Consider the following 21,281-nt stretch of genomic DNA (forward strand, 5'->3'; position numbering starts at 1 on the left):
ATTTTTATCATTTAATATGTTTTGCTGTGTTTGAACTCCTTAACGCTTTGAGCTACAGAAAGAACAGGAGCTGTCGCAACACACAAGCATTTCAAAATAAAAGCCGATTTAGATTATTTTATTTGTATCTTCAGCTCAGATGTAGGCAAAACACAACACTGTCGTCAAGAAGGATCTTTTCCACATCGGTGACTCAAAGTGACGGTGGCCACTGGAGAATCCAGCACCTTGGACCGCTCGGCTACACAACCACATACATCTGCTAGCTTCACTGCACTAATGCCACATGTCTCACATTTTGTGTCTCCTCAAAGCTGCGTCCAAACGTTAGGAGGAGAGAGTACCAGAAAGATGTCCTTGAAGCATCCTGGACACACAACCAGTCAGCGTGCAGCATCCAACCTCACAAACTCTCAAACTATATTTCATGGTTCTGGTGAAACCAAAGTCGAGGAAAAGGACAGCACAACTGTACGAACGTCAGCATGTCGTGTTCATGGAACAGACCCTGGCTTCAGGTTTGTAGACAGATTAAATTTGTTCTCCAAAGAACGGAAAAATGATGAGACAGGCAACAGGCAATGTGTTGCACTGATGGTGAGAGTTGAATAGCAGCCTCGTCAAACCAACTGACTACAGAGGTGATGCCCCCTTGTTGCGAAAATCAGGGATTGACTTCAAATATCCAAAATTAACTGAAAAAAGGCTCTGCTGTCACAATAAACACATCAAAACTGAAACAATTAAACTGTATAGTGTGAGCACATATTCATGGGTGTCACAATATACTTGATGTCCTCACGTATGAATGAATGTTTCACTGATGCAGATTTTTTTTTTTTTTAATTCCTTTTGTTCCTGTTTTCTGCTCAAGTGATATTTTTATGAGCTCTCTTCGGTACCAGAGCATCCCTGTGACCTTACTGTGACCTGTGGATCTCATTTCTGCCAGCCAGAGTCTGTTATGAAAGATAAAATCTGAAAACATTCATGGAATACATAGAAAACAGCATCACAGAGTGACAAATATTGGGAGAACTTTATAGCAAAGTATGTCACAATAAGTAGAAAATATGTTGATAGACCGACAGCATAGGTCTCACTTTGAGCGATGATTTAGAAAATAATGCTCAATGCTCATTTTCACAAAACTACAATGGATCACCGTTTAGTTCTGATAAATGACTTTGATAAAGTGAGTAACTTACAGGTTTAATCCATTTTCAGTTTATATTATTTTCATATCACAGCATATTTTAGGCATAATACAACAAATTGTCACATAATTTCTGATTGCAAATAAAAAAAACAAAAAACAAAAACACATGTTTCTATAAAGATGAATTAGCAGAACAAAAGTCAACATTTTTTATGCGTTTTATTGAAATTCATTGACAAAACCTTTTTTTCTGGTATATATGTCAGTGACTCAAACACAACTGAGTGAGGACAAAAAACAACAAAGCAAAAGTAAAAACAAATTACCAAACATGTTACAGTTTACTTTTGGTCAACCAGCAAAGATCCTGCAGTCACCTGCTTCGGTCTTTCTCTTCTTAACATTTGTCACAACCAGACGGTTTCCCCTCTGTATGGGCCTCCATGTGAAATTTCAGGTTTCGCCTTAGTTTAAATTTTTTGCCACAAATATCACAGCTGAAGGGTCTCTCTTCTGTGTGGACTACCATGTGTGCTTTAAGGATTTTCTGTCGTTTAAACCTTTTCCCACAAACATCACAGCTGAAGGGTTTCTCTCCTGTGTGGACTACCATGTGTGATTTAAGGGCGTTCTGTAGTTTAAACCTTTTCCCACAAACATCACAGCTGAAGGGTTTCTCTCCTGTGTGGACTACCATGTGTGATTTAAGGGCGTTCTGTAGTTTAAACCTTTTCCCACAAACATCACAGCTGAAGGGTCTCTCTTCTGTGTGGACTACCTTGTGACTCTTCAGATCCCACTTTTTTTTAAACGTTTTCCCACACTCAGGGCAGCTGAATGGTTTTTCACTGCTGTCACATCTTCTAACATTTGCATCACCTTCATGTATTTTCACATCTAACTGGGCCACTCTGGTTGCATTAGAATCATTCTCACTGATTTCAGTATCAGAGGAGTCTGAGACCTCTTCCTCTGGATCTGGATCTGGTTGAAGAGGACTCTGTGGATCACAGCTCCTGGCCGGTTCATTCATCTCTTCATCCTCACTCTTCACCTGAAACGGCCTCACAGGGTTCCTGGTCTCCTCCAGTCCTGGTACCTGGTCCTCCTCCTGTTCCTGTTTAAGGACTGGACTCTCTGAATCCTCAGGATCCGGACTGGAGGTGAACTCAGCAGGAACCTCTTTTTTCACCATCAGCTGCTGAACATCTGGAGGAAACGATTCAATAATGAATCCTCTTTATTAGCTACAATATGAACACAGTTATTCCTCCAGCTGCTTCATTCTACATCTGCCAAATACAGTCCTCAGCCTTTCTCACTCATAAAAACAACCGACCCGTTTTGTGGATCAGGACTCGGGGCTGCAGCAGCTCCAGCTGGCTCCTCTGCCGGTCGATCTCCTGCCTGAAGCCCGAAGCCTCCTCCTCATATCCGGCTACCATTCTGTCCACGGCCGCTAAGATCTCTCGGCAGGCGGCGGCGAGTCTGTCGGTGACAAAACCCTGCAGGACTTCTGCTGTGGACATTTTAGCTCCTTCACTTTTCAGCTGAGGGACAAAAGACCGTCAGTCCGGTTTGTGTGGAGCGAATATACGGATATTATCAGTATGAGACACTTTATCAAAACATTTCCTATATATTTTTCTAAACATTGATTCAATGTGGTCCTTAACCTGCAATACGCCCTTTAAGGTAACATTTGTGACTTTCTAACTACTTTCTTAGCGCCCCACCCTCCATATCATTGATAAAACTTGCTGACTTGTGATTGACTTCTGAAATCACCAACACTACCCCAAAAATACCACTTACTGCTCTCAGAACAGAAGTCTGTGCTTCAGTTGGGGAAACATTGGTGACAAATGCACTAATTCAGCTGATCTGAAGAAATGTGTTAATTTTTGTTCAAATTCCATCCAGGACAGCCCCAAAGAGAAGCAGTTGTACAAAAGGAAGTCTTCCGTCTTTTTATTTGAAATGATCATTGTTGTATTCTAAGAAGAAGTTGTTGTCTTTGTCAGTCAGCACTGCTCCAACAAGTAGCACTTACTGAATTCAACAGTCAAGTCAGTGCTCAAGTTAAGGTAACATTTGTGACTTTCAGACTACTTTCTTTGCCCCCAATTGATAAAATTATAAAACTTGTTGTCCTGGTGATTGAATAAAAGACAGAATTGCATTCCTCATTTTTTTTGTCCAATTTCCATCCAGGACAACCCCAAAGAGAAGCACTTATGCACAAAGACTTCATCAGTGTCTCTGATTGGAGTGATCCGAGTTAGATCTGAAGAAAACATGGCTCCAAGACTTACTGTTGTTTTTGTCAATTAACACTGAAAGTGGAAAAAGAGAGCAATTGAATTGATTAAGTCACATTAAGCTTTCATTTTTACCTCACTTAGGATCTTCTCCTCAAGAGTCTATGCAGCAACTTTCCAGTTGTGTCATCGTTCCAATGGACTCCCTTTCAGGCTTTTACCTGAATTTATCTTATACCTGAATGAAACCACTCCCACAGCTGCCTGCCTACTTTGTTTGGGCGGTTTCAATGGTCTTGGTAATGGTTTGTAATGAAGAACACATTTAGTCCATCAGGAACAGACAACGATCCTCTTAAATTTATGAGGACCATTAGCATATGGTGAGAGGACTGTTAACTGCAGTGATTAGGGATTAGGGTTGTGTTGTTGCAGCTGATCTGAAGAAATCTATTTAAAATTGCAAATCATCATAATTTTTACTGAATTTCTGAGCAGGACAACCCCAAAGAGAAGGATTTATGTAGAAAGGAATAATTGTAGCTGTCTGAGTTAGAGCTTGCTGTTGTGTTTGTCAGTCAACAAGTAGCTGAGCTGTGTAGTTGTGTTGTGTTAGAAACACCAAACATGTCCAGAAAAGACAGACTGTTCTGTGTATTTCCCTGAAGAGTTGCACGACTGTGTTCACACCATGATTCCTGCCATCACAGTTCACCTTTTGTGTCTTACTTTTGTTATCCTTTTCAAAATTTTATTTGATGGCACAGAGGGACCCGAGGCACTAATGAAAAAAGGAGGGGGGCCTGAAAGTGTGACTTGGTTCCCATCGTTCATATTAAACAGCCGTTCAAGAGACTCTCTGTGATCAGCTTAGGGTTAGCTGTCATGTTTCTAAAAGCATGTCTGAGGAAACAGTGCGTCAACAACTGTTGAAGGCTTTTGATGGTGTAGTGGTGGTCAGTCATCATTGGTGGTTCATCTGTAGAATTCTCACCTGCCAGGCGGGAGGCCTGCGTTCAATTTTCTGGAATGTAAAACTCAGCTGCTCTCCATGAAAAGCAGCAGTCAGCTCTGCCTGGATACAACAGTGGTCAGGGCTGTATGATGTATGTTTATACTGAAACACTGACAGCTCTCCTCCATCTCACTCTTTTACTTACTCTGGGTTCCAGGCCTCGTTGGTGCAGCAGGCAGCACGTCAGTCTCATAATCTGAAGGTGGTGAGTTGGTGCCTCTCACCACTTCCAGTTCCACTTCCAGGCCATTGAAGCAACTATGAGAAGTCATTTCCACTGTGTGCTGTGCTGAAACAGCTCAGTTGGTAGAGTCTCTGGTTCAATCCTGGATTTTAGTACCTGTGGTGTGTCCTTTAGAAGACTGTCTTTTTTAATTAATGAGAGATAAAAAGCTATTTAGGAAATGTAAAGGTGCCAAACAAACCAACAGTTTCTACCAACATTTAATTGAGGAATCAGTTGAATGAGGACAGATGTGATTGAAAGCAAAACAATCACAGCACAGCACAGAGGATTTGAACCCACAGATCCAGAAGAGACTGCAGCACAGCCTGCTATGAGCAGAGTGGAGCAGCGGAAGTGTTTTGGGCCTGTAATACAGAAGTTGATGGATCAAAACCCTCCTCTGCTATCCTAACACAGTGGCTGAATGTCATTTATCACTTCCTCCAGTAATGTGTACAGACACACTGTGCTGCTCCTGGAACCTCGAGCCAGCGCCTTTGATAAAGATCAGCTAACAGTCCTGTGGTTCCATGGTGTAATGGTTAGCACTCTGGACTTTGAATCCAGTGATCCGAGTTCAAGTCTCGGTGGAACCTCTGTCTTCTGATTTAGTGACTACATATAACAGTAACTCCACTCCACCCAAAACAGTGATCCACCCCTGAGCAGAGAGGAGGCTTCATGAAACAGTTTATCTTTTCACCTGCTGCAGCAGCTCAGAGCCTCTGTGGTTCAGGAAAAACGACAGACTAAAGAAAGACATTTCAGGTGCATGTGATTACACTGAAATAATATAATTTGATTTATTTCATTTTATTCCATTCAGAAAGTAAAAATAATATATTTTATGACATCATTACACACAGTGACATATTTCAAGTGTTTATTTCATTTAATATTGATCATTGTGACCTCCAGCTGATAAAAACCCAAAAGTAGTTTATTTCAACAACATTTGACTTCACCTACAAGGAACTGCTGGGATTTAAACACAGGCTGCTTTAACAAAGTTTGTCTCCTGTGAAAAGCAGTCAATCACTAATTTCCCCTCTCCTCAGCACAGCATGAGCCACAAAGTTACTGTTGCTTCACTTTACAAGATACTGCCAGTAACACAACCAGCCAACCTCACACAGCTCCATATAATAAGAGTTAGCTCCCCTGATGACTGCAAGACAACAGCTGGGCTCGTCCAGGATTTGAACTCTGAGTATCCGGTTCCAGAACAGCAGACAGTCGTTGGCTCAATCAACATTTGGGATAATTCTAGCTGGAACTGCAGACTGGAACATGGAGAAGTCAATGTGTCTCTGTGGCGCAATCGGTCAGCGCGTTCGGCTGTTAACCGAAAGGATGGTGGTTCGAGCCCACCCAGGGACGATCTTTGTTTTTAAGCTGATTACTGCCACTACATGTTGATGTAGTCTTTCCTCTACTTTGGTTTCACCAGAACCATTAAATATGGTATAACCTGTAATACATAACTGCCCAACCACGAAGTGGTTAATTGTTCAGCATCTGTCGTCAGAATGGCTGAGCGGTCTAAGGCGCTGCGTTCAGGTCGCAGTCTCCCCTGGAGGCGTGGGTTCAGAAGCTGCTTTTTTTTTCATCTCTACTTAACTCCCTCAGGGACCACCTCTGATGCCAAAAACAAGGAGCCTTTCCATCTTCAGTCTAAAACTCTCCCAAGTGAGCTATGTCATGACTTAGTGGATACTTAGGGTGAGGGATCTTCAGCATACTATGAAAATTTGTCCTATTACGGGCAGTAATTTTGCACAAAGGCAACACAACACTATCTCAAAGTAAATGAAAGGGATCACATCAAAGGGATGAAAGACTCCTCCCACTTTTTTGTCATGAACTCCACAGTCCACATGGCTCGTTGGTCTAGGGGTATGATTCTCGCTTAGGGTGCGAGAGGTCCTGGGTTCAAATCCCGGACGAGCCCATCTGTTGCCTTTCAGTCAATAAGGGTGCTAACTGTTACACTATGGAGCTGTGTGAGGTTTGCTGTCTGGTAGGCTATGTAATTATTTAAGATTGAACATCTTACATTACTGTTTGATAAATTTGGTGACAACTGCACTTTGGGTCCATTCGGAGAACATGGGGGGCTGTGTGACTTCATCACCAGAAATTAAAATGTCTAACATCGCTAAAACCGCAGCAGCACAAATAAGAATTTTTACAGCGCAAACAAACGGTACCATTTCACGTCCATTCGGAGGGGATGCCATTTTGCATGCAATGGTGGTATAGTGGTGAGCATAGCTGCCTTCCAAGCAGTTGACCTGGGTTCGATTCCCGGCCGTTGCAGTTTAACTTACAGCTTGAGATCCTGTAGATTTCATGCCAATGGTGCCCAACTGGTTGACAGACCAAGAGGAGGATGAAACTGTTCTATCTATTCAGCTACAGTTGGTCTGTTACAGTAGATACTCACACACATTGTTTAACATATTCTAAGAACAAGTCATGGACAGTGGTTGGCCTGTCCATCACCCTGGTAACTGGCCAGTTATATTCAGTTTACGCCAAGTTCATGGGTTCAAGCCCCATACTGGCCACATGCAACCTCTCAAAACTTGATTTCTTCCTCATTAAAGGTGTGTGTGTGTATACAAGTACAAATGCTAATAAAGATAAGTATAAGCACCACAAAGGGCCTCTGATATAATAACACCGCTGCAGCAGCAAAGGAGAAACAGCATGAGAAGCATTTACTACTCAAGTCAACGTGTAAGTTTGGATGTACTCTTCAATTGATTTTACATTTACCTTTAAGAGATCGTAGTTTACAGTTACAAATATAAATGGGAATAAAATCAGATTTTCATTTCATCATCAAGAGGGTGTCTCCACATGCACACTTGTTCTTGGTGTTTTCACAAATTGTTAAATAAAAAAATACTATTTCATTCATCCAAGCGTAATTAGTTGTTATGTAATATATATTTTCTGTGTGGCTTAGTCTTAAAATTATAATGGTTGTGCGATCAACTCCTGCCTGAAATTTGCTTAAAAATTAGCCCATCAAAGTGAGTCCACAATACTCAAAGACCGCCTGATTAGATCGTACAGAGGCTTTAGTCCATTAGTTTAATATATAGAAAATATATATATAATATATAGAAAACCTAAAGTAGGATTTGATTCCATAACAGCAGGACAAAGTGTGTCATTAATCTTCTGGATTCTACAGACTGAGTTCATGTTCTGATAGATTTATTTTACAGCTGTAGTAACAATAAATCTCCAGCAGGTGGAAGTATTGCTGCTCAGATGTCATGTACACTGTGGGACACACAATACTCACAGAGGACTTTATTGTGCTGCAGTGAGATGTATAAAAAGCTCCAGTTCTACAGTCAGAAGATGTCCAGTCTGAAGGTGGATGAGTTCTGACTGCAGAAGAAAGTTTCAGAGCGTCTTCCAATGGCTGATTATTGATCAGTGATCAGATTATCAATCAAATATGCTGCTTTCTGGGTCTTAACATTAATAATAAGAACAAGTGTTTACAAAAAATGCAGTTGAGGTTGATGGTAAAGTGGTTTGTTTTAATGTAGACACTCTGTGTCTACCTGAACCTGCAGATGTGCATTTTCATTTGGACCCCAGGAAGAGTAGCTGCTGCCTCATTTGTGAAACATTCATTCATACGCGAGGACATCACGAATATTTTATTTTTTCTGTGTGTGCTCCTGAGAAAGAGGCTCAAATCCAAACCCAGGAGACAGAGGTTGAGTGAGTCAGTGAGGAATAAGCTGCTCGTTCTCCTTCAACAGTTTGATCTGAGGAAAAGTCACTTCCTCTTTTCAGGAATCAACTTCTACCATCTGTCCACTAGATGGAGATAACTGAGCATCAACTGAGAACTGAGTTCTTCATCATCTGGAAACAGACAGCATTGTTTTCTTCAGCTGGAGCTCTTTGTTCAAATCTACATTGAGATTCAGAGCCAAATGTTTTTCCTTTCCTGGATTTACTTCATCATTTCAGTCACTCTGTGGATTCAGCTGACAAATGCAAAACACAACCAACATTTAAACGATGACGTGTTGAAACAAAACTTTATTGATTCAGTCTGGTCAGCAGAATATAACCTGATGAAATCAGCAACATTAAACTGATGTTTCCACATGAATGCATCACTGATTGTAAAACCATAAACTGAACATGAACACTCTGTACACTCAGCGTTACACACATGAAGACAACATCATGTGTTTAAGGTGATGTTGAGCTGAACAGGACTTGTATTGAACACACAGAGGGAGTGCACCGTTCCTGGAGATACTGCAATACCAGGTCGATGTGTGGAGTGGACGGAGCAAGCCCCTATTCCATCTCCCTGTTCCAAAAATCTATTTAATATATGGTCCCCGGGTAGGGGACGTATCAGATATTAAACTGATAAGAACAGATGCTACACTTGATCTTAGCCAAAAGGCCGAGAAGCGATACCGCTCAGCTGTCGGAGGTAACGGAGTGTTTCTCCGCACCGACCCGCTCAGTGAGGGGTCAGAGTCGGCTTCAGTAACAACATCACTCCGAGAGAGAGACACAAACAGAAGACATGAAGAAACGAAGGAGGGATCAGAAAACAACCACAGACATGTTATTTTCACAAAGTTACGTTGTAGAGCAAAGAAAACGTCTCTTCTTGGTCACCTGTAAAACTTCATATCTATGTCAATTTACCAGCTGAATATTATTGTGAAAACGTCAGTTTGTCCTCTCATGTGATTGGCCTCATGGTGTGTCCATCAAAATAACCCCCCTGTCTGCACGGATTCTCTGAAGATTCGGCTCTCCTCGACTGGACTCGGCTTTTTTCGACCGAAAGTGAGAATAATAAAATGATACTTTGTCATCCACAGAATAAAACCACAAATGACTGAACACACACATATTTAAAATAGCATTCAAAGTCATTTTAACCAGCATTACGGCCATCATTTTATCTTAACATAAAGTCCGCTATGCCCGTTTAATGCTAACATACAATGGAAAACGCCATAGACCGGCTAACGGGATTAGCATCAGTACCGCGATCATTTTAAAGCGTCAGTGAATTTATTCAAACTCAAACATGGCAGTAATACTTCCAAACACAGTTGGCAGAATACAGACCTGCAAAGGGAAACCACACTGGATCATTAGTGTAAAGGTTGGTATTTTTCAGTAATGGCTGCATCACTGCTGATGTAAAGACAGAAGGAACAACCCCGGAAGATTTATAAACGTCCTATCAATGACTGGAAAAATATCTGAAGATTGAAAAGATGTTAAAAGTATTGTGGGTATATCATCTAAAATAGAAGAGGAAGATTTCATGCTATTAATAGTCTTCATTAGCTCTGAATGAGACACTGGGTGAAATATAGAAAAGGTCTGTAGAGGAAATAGATTGCGCAATCTGAGCTCTGATGTTTGAACCTCTTTCAGCAGGAAGGATCGATATGATTCACATCTTGGAATACAAAATAATAGGATAGAACAAGATAAAATGATACCTTTGTCCTTTTCTGTTTGATTCCCAACAGTGCTCATTAGTTTAATATATAGAAAACCTAAAGTTGGATTTGATTCCATAACAGCAGGACAAAGTGTGTCATTAATCTTCTGGATTCTACAGACTGAGTTCATGTTCTGGTAGATTTATTTTACAGCTGTAGTAACAATAAATCTCCAGCAGGTGGAGGTATTGCTGCTCAGATGTCATGTACACTGTGGGACACACAATACTCACAGAGGACTTTATTGTGCTGCAGTGAGATGTATATGTATGTATCTGCTGGTTCTGCCCTGTTTTATGAATGTGTCCCAAACTGCACACACACTGAATTACACAATGATGCTCTAACGGAGATGATCAGAATCAGAAAGACGTTATTAAAAATTCTGCTGTTTGGTATCTTCTCCTCTAAAAGTTCAGGAAATGGACGGATCTGTAGAACTTCATTGCTCTCCGACAGAGAAGCTGGATGCTGCTGTTGTGCCCTTAAACAGGAAAATATTGAGTTGACAGGGACGAAGAAACACACACAGCTCTCACTTTCACTCGTCTGCACAATCAACCTAGACATAAACACAAATGACCAATTCGTATTATTTACTCTGGCTGTATATTCTTCACAGTTTTAACATCAACCTTAGCCACACAGAAATAACAACATAAGAAGTAAAAATTGATGAAATCATGGATTCTGAAAAATGCTATTGTTCTTATCTACCATGTGTTTTTTTTATATTATATTATTTCTCCTTTTTCTTTCTTAATGCTCATGCTATTGCATGACATGTTTCACAAACCATTTTTATTACTTAGAATGTAAATATAAATTTTGAAAACTTTAGTTATTTACAACCATTGATATTAAATTTCAGACAATGTCTCAGGCGGTCTTTGAACATCGATCTACAAATATTTACAAACCAATCAGATTTCACAATGAGGTGCTGCACAAATTATTATTTTTATCTAAAAACTCACGGTCGATATCTCTGTCCTTCGTTTTACTGCTGTCACTCCAACATCTTTCTCCTCTCCTTTAGCAACCAACTGTTGCTTCTTGCCTAATAATATTTTGATTGGCTGACGTGGTGCATTTTTCCACCAATAGGAAAGGGGGCGCCATGTTTCTTTCTGCTTGTGAGCGCTTCCCTTTTTTGACTGAACGGGACAACAACATTCAGGAAAGAGCAAGAATGACGCAGTCGCTTATTACTCGGCCTATCAGTCAGGTTTAAAAACAGTATATAGTTTGAAGACCTCACTTTGGACCCAAGTTGAAATGGAGACTCAGTGAAGAAGGGAAATATGAGGCACAGTAACACCCATATCAGAGGAAACACAAACACACGCATTCCCATGCAGGGTTGTGTGACTTCCAGTAACCGCAGCAGCTAAAAGTAAAAGTGTTCAGAGTTCAGCCTCCATTTTGAAGCTGTCGGAGCAGAAGCAGGGAAACTGAAGGCTGAGGCCGGTGAGTGTTAACATTATTATTATTTCACTGTCAGTTTGTCCCTGTGGACTGTGGAGGGACGAAGACTCACAGTGGACTTCTGTAACACTGAGACACTGAGACATGGAGGTCAGAGTTCACTTTGACGAACAGAGAAAAACTCCAGCTGAGCTGAGAACAGACCGTAATGTCTGATAGTATCAAAGGATGAAGGATCTACCTGATACAGAAAGTTCAGAGCTGCTCTGGAATCAGATTTTACTGTAAGTCATATTCAGTTTTCCACAGAGAACCTGTTATTTAGGAATAAAGCGTATTTCGTGTTCTCTTCTGAAGTTACTTTCTGCCATTCACCTTGTTTCATTTAGTTGCTAAGGTCAGAACTTGGCCTTTCAAATAATGTGTGTTACCTTTTGTCAGGTTGATCAATCATTGTTTCCTCTTCAGTAAAATTGAGCTTCTTTTTTGCTTACTTATTCAATAATTAAATTTTTTCCTAAAGAAAAGTACAAAACTAAATGCAATCCAGCCAACTGAGGGTGTGTTGGTTATCACCATGTAGTGGACAGATAGTAGAACTTCATCACATCCTGTTTGTTTTCTATGAGGAAGAAGAAAACCGGTAATAGTAATTACCATAGTAATGAGTAAGTGAAGAACGAGCAGCAGCATATTTTCTGAACACACAAAGCTGGAATGTGTGTAAATCAACCTGAAGTGAGTTCAGCAGGTGAGAATCTTTATATTTCTGATCAACAGGATCACTGTGATCACATTGTGCTTGTTCATTTAGATTTTTATCTTACTTTTGGCAGCAGTTTGATTATAATCTGAGTTTATTGATGGAGGTTCCTCAGAACTGGTCAGCTGGCTAAGAGGCCTCTGAACTCAGTTTGACTTCAGTTTCCTCGGTTCATTTGTCTTCCAATACATTTAGAAACAAGAAGAAACAAAGGTAACACTTTAATATGACCAGTTTTGTTCCGCATAAACTGTTTGATTTCTCCACGCTGTGACTGATTTAATGTAAAATGTTCCCACATTGTTTATCACCATCTAGTGGATAGATAGTAAAACTTCATCACATCATGTTTGTTTCCTGTAATGAGGAAGAAAACAGGTTCAGTAACATTGATGTCAACTCTTTCCACATTATTCCAGATCAAAGATGATGTGACTATAATGTTTTTAGGAAAATAATTTTTCTTGTTTATCATCTCCATCCATAAAGACACTGATTTAATACATATAATATTCAAGGTCTGTGTCTCCTGAAAACATTGTCTCAGTTCTGTTGCTTTTTTAAGACTGAAACCACAAAAACATGGAAGTGGACAATTTTCTAAACTGAAGACAGTAGAGAAGATGGTGATGATGAAAAGAGATGTCAGTTCAGGGTTGAAGCAAAAACCGATAAACAAATTGAACAAACAGTAAAGTGATAAGTGAATTTTGTTTAGTTTTTTCATTATTTCCGTCATTATTACATATTATTGTCCTCTTTGACAATTACCAAGGTATTCTGATGGCTCCATCTGTTGGTTGAACTCAGAACGACATAGTTGTTGTTGGCTCTGAATGATTTGTTTAGTGCTTACTGTTGTTTTGAACTTCATCAAGACTTAGAAATTCACATTGTTGCAGCACATTTACATCTTCTTCTGCTGAGCTGAGGGTCAGGAGATTAGAGGTGTTGTTGCAGAATTACAGCACCATCCCAAAGAGTCCTCTGGCACTGATTTGGTTTCTAACACAGGTTAGAACGGTTTTCATGTCACGAAAGATTTTCGAAATTTAACCCTGACGTTATGAGGATGTGACTTTTCCTCAGGTCAAACACTCACCAGGACTGATGAGGGAGAACAAGCAGCTTCTTCTCTTCACATGTTTCTTCGACACATGAAGCTGGAAAGTGACTGTAAGTCAAGTTCAAGTGAGTTCAGCAGGTGAGAATCTGTAAATGTCTGAACAGGATCACAGTGATCACACTGAGCTGTTTATTTACCTTTCTTCCTTTCTTCCTATTTACAGACCTAATCTATCAGTATTTTATCTGGAATTTGTAGTGAATAGTTTCTTCACTTTGTTCTTGCTCTGATGTAAAGTAAGATTCTTAGACTTAGTAAACTCAAGATTTTAAATCACCAGAGTTAAACCAGATTTTATTTTTTAAAGATGTTTAAATGGTCACCACAAATTAATCTAAAGTGAAGCAGAAATTTTTTATCAACTTAACTTTCTTCATAAGGCTGAAGTTGATTTCCTTGAACTGGTCTGATACTTTGGATGAACATGGCTGAGTGAATTGAACTCTTACTGTTAATGGTACATTTTGAGTACAGTGAAGCCACTGAAGGTATAAAGCGGCGCTACTTGTTTTTATTGTTTGGAATAATTTGAGGCAAAACAGAAATCTTTAAATTGTCAAGTAGTTTGCTCAATAAGTTGACATGAATTAAATCATAGTGCAAACAACACATCCCACAGTCAGATACCACCATCTAGTGGACAGAGAGAAGAAGCACCATCAGATCTGAGATACATTTCTCTGAAACTTTCAGATTACTGACAGATCAGACTGATTTCTAGTTATGGAGGCATGCTATTTAAATAATGTGTCAAAGAAACTGATGTTTGAGATACATCCTGAACATCAGATGAGAGAACCACCTCCTCTGGTCTGGGGTTTTTCTGACAGGTCAGACTGGTTTAGTTGTAACTGATGTTTTTTTTTTGTTTGTTTGTTTGTTTGTTTTTTTTAAACTTCTGAAGGAATGATTTGGGCCTCAAAAATGTATTTAACTAAAATTCTGGACCTTCAAATGTGCCAACCTATGGTGATCACAACTATGTCAAGGTTCAATAATTCTTCAACTTGCACTGCTAAAAGTAAATGGTGATCTGAGTTTGTTTGAAATTTAGTTTTAATGCCAATGTATAACATTGAAGATTGGGATTAACATGAATCAGGAATGTTCTCTGTTTATAACAGAATCTGACTGAAATCAACACAGAGAGAGAAGAATCAAACAGTTTGTTGTTGGGAGTTAAAGGCTGAAGTTAATGATGTATTAGTGACAGTAATGCTGATTATGTGCTGATTATGTGTGATGCAAATCCTGTTGTAATGAAGCTTTTTGTTGTGTTTGTGTGAAGGTGGAGGCTCAGCTATGAATCAGTGTGAGGACAGAGAGGAGGGAGCCCCTCCCTCTAAAACCACTCTGTGTGGGGAACATGAGAGTCAGACCAAAGCTCAGAGGTGAGATGAGGATCTCTAACTGTCCATCTGTCAGAGCTCAGCACTCAGATCACTGCTCCATCATCATTCACTCTCACTGTCACTTACATGTTTTACTGCTTCAGTTTTTTGTTTTGTTTTTTTGTCTTCACTGGGAGCTCAACAAGCATGTGGAGAATTATTACTATTTTTATTATTATTATTACTTTTATATTTGTCCTACAATTTTGAATTAAAGTAACTGAAAGTAAATGAAAAACACCCAGACAGTCAAAGTGATATCTGAATAATGGCTGGAATAAATGAAAACTGGACCTGACTGATTTAATTTAAACTGATAATTTTCTGCCCATTTTCTTGGTTGTTCATTCTTTCAATGTCAACTCTCTTTCTACTAGCAACCAGAAGTCAAGACCAGATTCTCCTGACCTGAGCTGTGTGTCCATGAAGAGTGATCGGTCTATGGAGCAACCTATTGTCTTTAAGGGAGGACAACAGTCTGCTGTATCCAGCTGTGTGTCCATGAAGAGTGATCAGTCTGTGGATGATTTTATCAAAGAAAAAAGGTAAAAGCTGATCATTTGTTGTTGTTTGACTGATTCAAGGTATCAAAGCTTGTCTATCAGTTTCTCTGCTGTTCATAGAAAACTCCTGGAACAAACTGTGTGTTTGTGTCTTTTCTCCTCAGAGTTCAGTCTGACAAACATCATCACACAGACCTGGACTCCATATTTATGGTGTGTAAATGTTCATCCAGTGACTACAACAGACACCAACAAAGACTTGAGTTTGAAGCTGCACTCTTTAGACCAGTAGAGCTTTAATCTGTGACAGACAGGAGTTGAATTGGGATTGAACAGGTTTGGGGTGGGAGAGAGTGGGAGAGGACTGGGAGTTGTAGTTCACCACAGAGCAATAATCCATCAGCCTCAACAGATATGTTCTGTATGAATATGGTCTGTTGGAGACTTTTACAAAACATTTCTGCTCCTTCTTCTTCATCTACAGTGAATCTTAAAGAAAAGTTTATTTAGTTGTTTTCCAGATAATTTCAGCTGTGACTTAATAACAAAGACCAAAGTTAATCAGATTCAGTCCTGGACCTCCATGGACTCTGTCTCTACAGGGTTTAAAGATGGAATAATTCATCAGTGAACTAGTTCAGGTGGTCTGATCCATCTTCAGCCACAGTCACAGTTAATACCCTGAATTTTCACTTCCTAAGTTGATGTGTTGAAGGGCTGTATCAGTTTGGTCTTCATGTGATGATCAGGATCTCTGTGTTGTCAGAATCTAAAGTCAAACTTAGTAAGTTACACCAGTGAAGTTAGTTTAGTGAAGTCAGCAGGTCTGAATCTTTCTGTGTAGCTCTGGAAAGAGACGTGGCAGCAGATGATACAGCAGCAGCTAAAGTTGAACTCTGCTGACTGATGATCTGATGCTTTGATCCATCAGTTTATACTGAGAGTGAACTTTACACAGGATGTTATTGTGTTCCAGCTGCTGGAGGAGAACATCGTCTGTTTTGTGATGAACGAGCTGAAGAAAATGAAAAGGAGTCTGAGTCCAGATTACCCACAATTCATGAAGAATGAGGATGATGAGGTGGATGAAGAGCAGAGGAGGAGCAGAGAGGCATTTCTGAAGATCACAGTGAACTTCCTGAGGAGGATGAAGCAGGAGGAGCTGGCTGACTGTCTGCAGAGCAGTAAGAGGATTTAACATGATGGATCAATTAGACATTTAAAGTCTGAGGAGACGGAGAGAAATGTGTTGTCATATTATTATTCCTTAGGAGTAAATATCAATGCTGTTGTTTATTCTTATTTCACCCATTCAGAGTTTATTGCCCCAGATTGTCAGCGCAAACTCAAATCTGGCCTGAAGAAGAAATTCCAGTGTGTGTTTGAGGGGATCTCTAAAGCAGGAAAGCCAACCCTTCTGAATCAGATCTACACAGAGCTCTACATCACAGAGGGAGGGACTGGAGAGGTCAATGAGGAACATGAGGTCAGACAGATTGAAACAGCATCCAGGAAACAGGACAGAGCAGAAACAAGCATCAGACAAGAAGACATCTTTAAACCCCCACCTGGAAGAGACCAACCAATCAGAACAGTGATGACAAAGGGAGTGGCTGGCATTGGGAAAACCGTCTTAACACAGAAGTTCACTCTGGACTGGGCTGAAGACAAAGCCAACCAGGACATAGAGTTCACATTCCCCTTCACCTTCAGAGAGCTGAATGTGCTGAAAGAGAAGAAGTTCAGCTTGGTGGAACTTGTTCATCTCTTCTTCACTGAAACCAAAGAAGCAGGAATCTGCAGCTTTGATCACTTCCAGGTTGTGTTCATCTTTGACGGTCTGGATGAGTGTCGACTTCCTCTGGACTTCCACAACACTGAGGTCCTGACTGATCCTACAGAGTCCACCTCAGTGGACGTGCTGCTGACAAACCTCATCAGGGGGAAACTGCTTCCCTCTGCTCGCCTCTGGATAACCACACGACCTGCAGCAGCCAATCAGATCCCTCCTCAGTGTGTTGACATGGTGACAGAGGTCAGAGGGTTCAATGACCTCCAGAAGGAGGAGTACTTCAGGAAGAGGTTCAGACATGAGGAGCAGGCCAGCAGGATCATCTCCCACATCAAGACCTCACGAAGCCTCCACATCATGTGCCACATCCCAGTCTTCTGCTGGATCACTGCTACAGTTCTGGAGGAGGTGTTGAAGACCAGAGAGGGAGGAGAGCTGCCCAAGACCCTGACTGAGATGTACATCCACTTCCTGGTGGTTCAGTCCAAAGTGAAGAAGGTCAAGTACGATGGAGGAGCTGAGTCAGATCCTCACTGGAGTCCAGAGACCAGGAAGATGATTGAGTCTCTGGGAAAAGTGGCTTTTGAGCAGCTGCAGAAAGGAAACCTGATCTTCTATGAATCAGACCTGACAGAGTGTGGCATCGATATCAGAGCAGCATCAGTTTACTCAGGAGTGTTGACACAGATCTTCAAAGAGGAGACAGGGCTGTACCAGGACAAGGTCTTCTGCTTCGTCCATCTGAGTGTTCAGGAGTTTCTGGCTGCTCTTCATGTCCATCTGACCTTCATCAACTCTGGAGTCAATCTGATGTCAGAAAAAAAAACTACTCGAAAGTTTGAATTAATAAGGACTGGATCTAAAACAACACGTCTCTACCAGAGTGCTGTGGATGAGGCCTTACAGAGTCCACATGGACACCTGGACTTGTTCCTCCGGTTCCTTCTGGGTCTTTCACTGCAGACCAACCAAACTCTCCTACGAGGCCTGGTGACACAGACAGGAAGTAGCTCAGAGACCAATCAGAAAACAGTCCAGTACGTCAAGACAAAGATCAGTGAGAATCTGTCTCCAGAGAAAAGTATGAACCTGTTTCACTGTCTGAATGAACTGAATGATGGTTCTCTGGTGGAGGCGATCCAACAGTCCCTGAGATCAGGAAGTCTCTCCACAGATAAACTGTCTCCTGCTCAATGGTCAGCTCTGGTCTTCATCTTACTGTCATCAGAAAAAGATCTGGACGTGTTTGACCTGAAGAAATACTCTGCTTCAGAGGAGGCTCTTCTGAGGCTGCTGCCAGTGGTCAAAGCCTCCAACAAAGTTCTGTATGTGCAAATAAATCCATCCAGATAAACTAAATCTTTTTATGTGGTTGGAATCAATAAGCGTTTTTGTATAACAATTTTTATAATAGTTTTCTCTTGTTTTGCCGTTTCCTCCTCAGATTGAGTGGCTGTAACCTCTCAGACAGAAGCTGTGAAGCTCTGTCCTCAGTCCTCAGCTCCCAGTCCTCTAGTCTGAGAGATCTGGACCTGAGTAACAACAACCTGCAGGATTCAGGAGTGAAGCTGCTGTGTGTTGGACTGAAGAGTCCACACTGTGAGCTGGAAACTCTCAGGTCAGAGTTCATGTTTGTGTCAAGACTTTTGATTTAATTTTTATTTTTATTTTATTTAATATTTTCATTAAATTGAGTAAAATGAACTGAAGAGGTTTGTAGATTTGGGAGATTGTCTTCAGTATCAAATAATAATAATCCGTATGGAGCTTAATGTTCCATAATGACTCACTGATTTGATTCAACTCTGAGAACACACTCAGTGAAATCAAACACACACACACACATGTTGCTCAGCCAACAGGTGAATGCTGGGTCATGCTTGTGTCCTCCTGGTGAATCCTCCACTGCTTACTTCCATATTCACTGAGGATCATTTCCTTTTAGGGAGGTGGACACAACCTTTCTGCTGCTTTTGGTATCTGTCACAGTTGTGATGATGGAGTTGTCATTCAGGAAAATATTTAAGGGGCTCAAAGACTCCAGAGGTTGAGTGGACTGCTGATATGATGTTCTGTGGATGAATGAACACAGAGCAGAAGCAATGCATCACTATACAGTGTTTGTGTTCCTGAAAAAGTAACTCTTTTTACTTTAATCAGTGTGTTTGTAGTTCAGCTGTTGTGTTGCTCTGCTTTGGTTTATCTTTGTGGATTCTCTCATGGTGTTTCTTTGTTCTGCTGTTCATTCGAAGTGTTTGCAATGTCTGTAGACCTGATTCTATAGTATTTATCAGGTCAGGTGGGGGAGGGGACTCCAAGAAGACTTAATGCTGACCTGATTTTTGGTGAATAATCACAGACCAAAGTCAGAGTCACAGAGTGTGTGTATGTGTGTGTGTTCAGTCTGTCAGGATGCCTGCTCTCAGAGGAAGGCTGTTCTTCTCTGGCCTCAGCTCTCAGCTCCAACCCCTCCCATCTGAGAGAACTGGACCTGAGCTACAATCATCCAGGAGACTCAGGAGTGAAGCTTCTGTCTGCTGGACTGGAGGATCCAGACTGGAGACTGGACACTCTCAGGTCTGGACAGCTCTGAGGAACTCTGCTTCATGTTTGATGGTGGATCAAGTTGATCCTGACTCTGTTTCTTCCTCCAGGGTGGACCATGGTGGACCACAGAGACTGAGACCTGGTCTGAGGAAGTGTGAGTGTGTTTTCACTTTGATTCATGAAAACTCAGCTGCTCATGTTACACTAGATTTTTACATTTCTGACTGAAGTACAAAGATGAGTTTCATTCAGGATCAACACTTCATGTGTTTATTGATGTGGATCTCCATCAGCCGTCATCTTTGACTCCACAGCAGAAAAAAAGCAGAACATTGCTGACATCTTGACTCTGTTGATGTTCTAACTGGATTGTTGGCTTTTAATTTAAATGTAGTCAAACATTATTCACAGGTGATGAAATGTACGTTTGAATGATTCACTTTCAGTAAAGTTGTTGATAAATGAACAGATGATAAACTGCAGCTGTTGTTTCTTGTTCTCTCCATCAGATGTCTGTGAACTGGAACTGGACACAAACACAATCCACAGAAACCTCAAACTGTCTGACAACAACAGGAAGGTGACACATGTAGCAGAGTATCAGTCATATCCTGATCATCCAGACAGATTTAATAACTGTCCTCAGCTGCTGTGTAGAAATGCTCTGACTGGTCGCTGTTACTGGGAGGTTGAGTGGAGTGGACTGGTTTATATCTCAGTGAGCTACAGAGGAATCAGAAGGAAAGGATACAGTGCTGACTGTGTGTTTGGAAGAAATGATCAGTCCTGGAGTCTGATCTGTTCTGATGGTGGTTACGCTGTCTGTCACAACAACAGAGAAACACCCCTCTCCTCCTCCTCCTCCTCTGACTCTGTCCCTAACAGAGTAGCAGTGTATGTGGACTGTCCTGCTGGCTCTCTGTCCTTCTACAGAGTCTCCTCTGACTCACTGATCCAGCTCCACACCTTCAACACCACATTCACTGATCCTCTCTATCCTGGGTTCAGGATCTGGTCTGGTTCAGTGTCTCTGAGGAAGTTGTGTTGAAGTATACAAAAAACTGAGAGGCTTCATTTCTCAGCTTTTGAGTCTCCATCAGTTCCAGATTGGAGACAGAACTGGACTTTACTGTCTAAATCTGTGTGTTCCTGAAATGCAGACCTCTGGGGTGTAGTGTAGTGTGTGTGTGTGTGTGTGTGTGTGTGTGTGCTCTCTCTGCTGGTCTGAGCTCTCAGTTCATTTAAATACTTTGTTGGATCTGTCTGTCTGTATCATGTCAGAAACTCTGAAACACTCTGAACTTCTTTAAAACACGCTGGATTTACTGATATCAAAGTGTCCAGCAGTCCATGATGGATCATTATAGAAAGATATCAGCTTTAATGTAAATACAGAAATTACAATAATCATCTGTAAAACTTGTAAAAAAATGTTGCCGTCTCACTCAGCGGAGGAACAAAGGAGGAGCTTGTGTTTGAACCTTTGTGAGAAAAACAGAAAAAATAAGACTCTCCCTGATCGGGTTAGTTGCCACGTTATAAAAT

The 21,281-nt window shown here is 40.9% G+C and overlaps 1 protein-coding gene and 5 non-coding genes across 6 annotated transcripts; 5 read left to right on the forward strand and 1 right to left on the reverse strand.

Moving 5' to 3' along the window:
- Nucleotides 1-5,185: 5,185 nt before the first annotated feature.
- Nucleotides 5,186-5,257, forward strand: trnaq-uug (transfer RNA glutamine (anticodon UUG)). The gene has a single exon. It is a non-coding gene; the product is annotated as a tRNA-Gln (tRNA).
- Nucleotides 5,258-5,967: 710 nt separating this feature from the next.
- Nucleotides 5,968-6,041, forward strand: trnan-guu (transfer RNA asparagine (anticodon GUU)). The gene has a single exon. It is a non-coding gene; the product is annotated as a tRNA-Asn (tRNA).
- Nucleotides 6,042-6,540: 499 nt separating this feature from the next.
- Nucleotides 6,541-6,612, forward strand: trnap-agg (transfer RNA proline (anticodon AGG)). Its single transcript has one exon. It is a non-coding gene; the product is annotated as a tRNA-Pro (tRNA).
- Nucleotides 6,613-6,908: 296 nt separating this feature from the next.
- trnag-ucc (transfer RNA glycine (anticodon UCC)) lies at nt 6,909-6,980 on the forward strand. The gene has a single exon. It is a non-coding gene; the product is annotated as a tRNA-Gly (tRNA).
- A 1,958-nt stretch (nt 6,981-8,938) lies between these two features.
- Nucleotides 8,939-9,129, reverse strand: LOC115058020 (U2 spliceosomal RNA). Its single transcript, XR_003842010.1, has one exon. It is a non-coding gene; the product is annotated as a U2 spliceosomal RNA (small nuclear RNA).
- Nucleotides 9,130-15,571: 6,442 nt separating this feature from the next.
- LOC115055906 (NLR family CARD domain-containing protein 3-like) lies at nt 15,572-21,029 on the forward strand (the record flags this gene model as incomplete). Its single annotated transcript, XM_029521984.1, has 7 exons — nt 15,572-15,610; nt 16,374-16,581; nt 16,714-18,514; nt 18,634-18,807; nt 19,593-19,766; nt 19,844-19,890; nt 20,246-21,029. Coding segments are annotated over 7 exons (2,982 nt in total), but the record flags the coding sequence as incomplete, so codon positions are not given.
- Between the last annotated feature and the right edge of the window lie 252 nt (nt 21,030-21,281).

The sequence above is a fragment of the Echeneis naucrates genome, chromosome 2 (assembly GCF_900963305.1).
Source record: "Echeneis naucrates chromosome 2, fEcheNa1.1, whole genome shotgun sequence".
NCBI lineage: Eukaryota > Metazoa > Chordata > Actinopteri > Carangiformes > Echeneidae > Echeneis > Echeneis naucrates.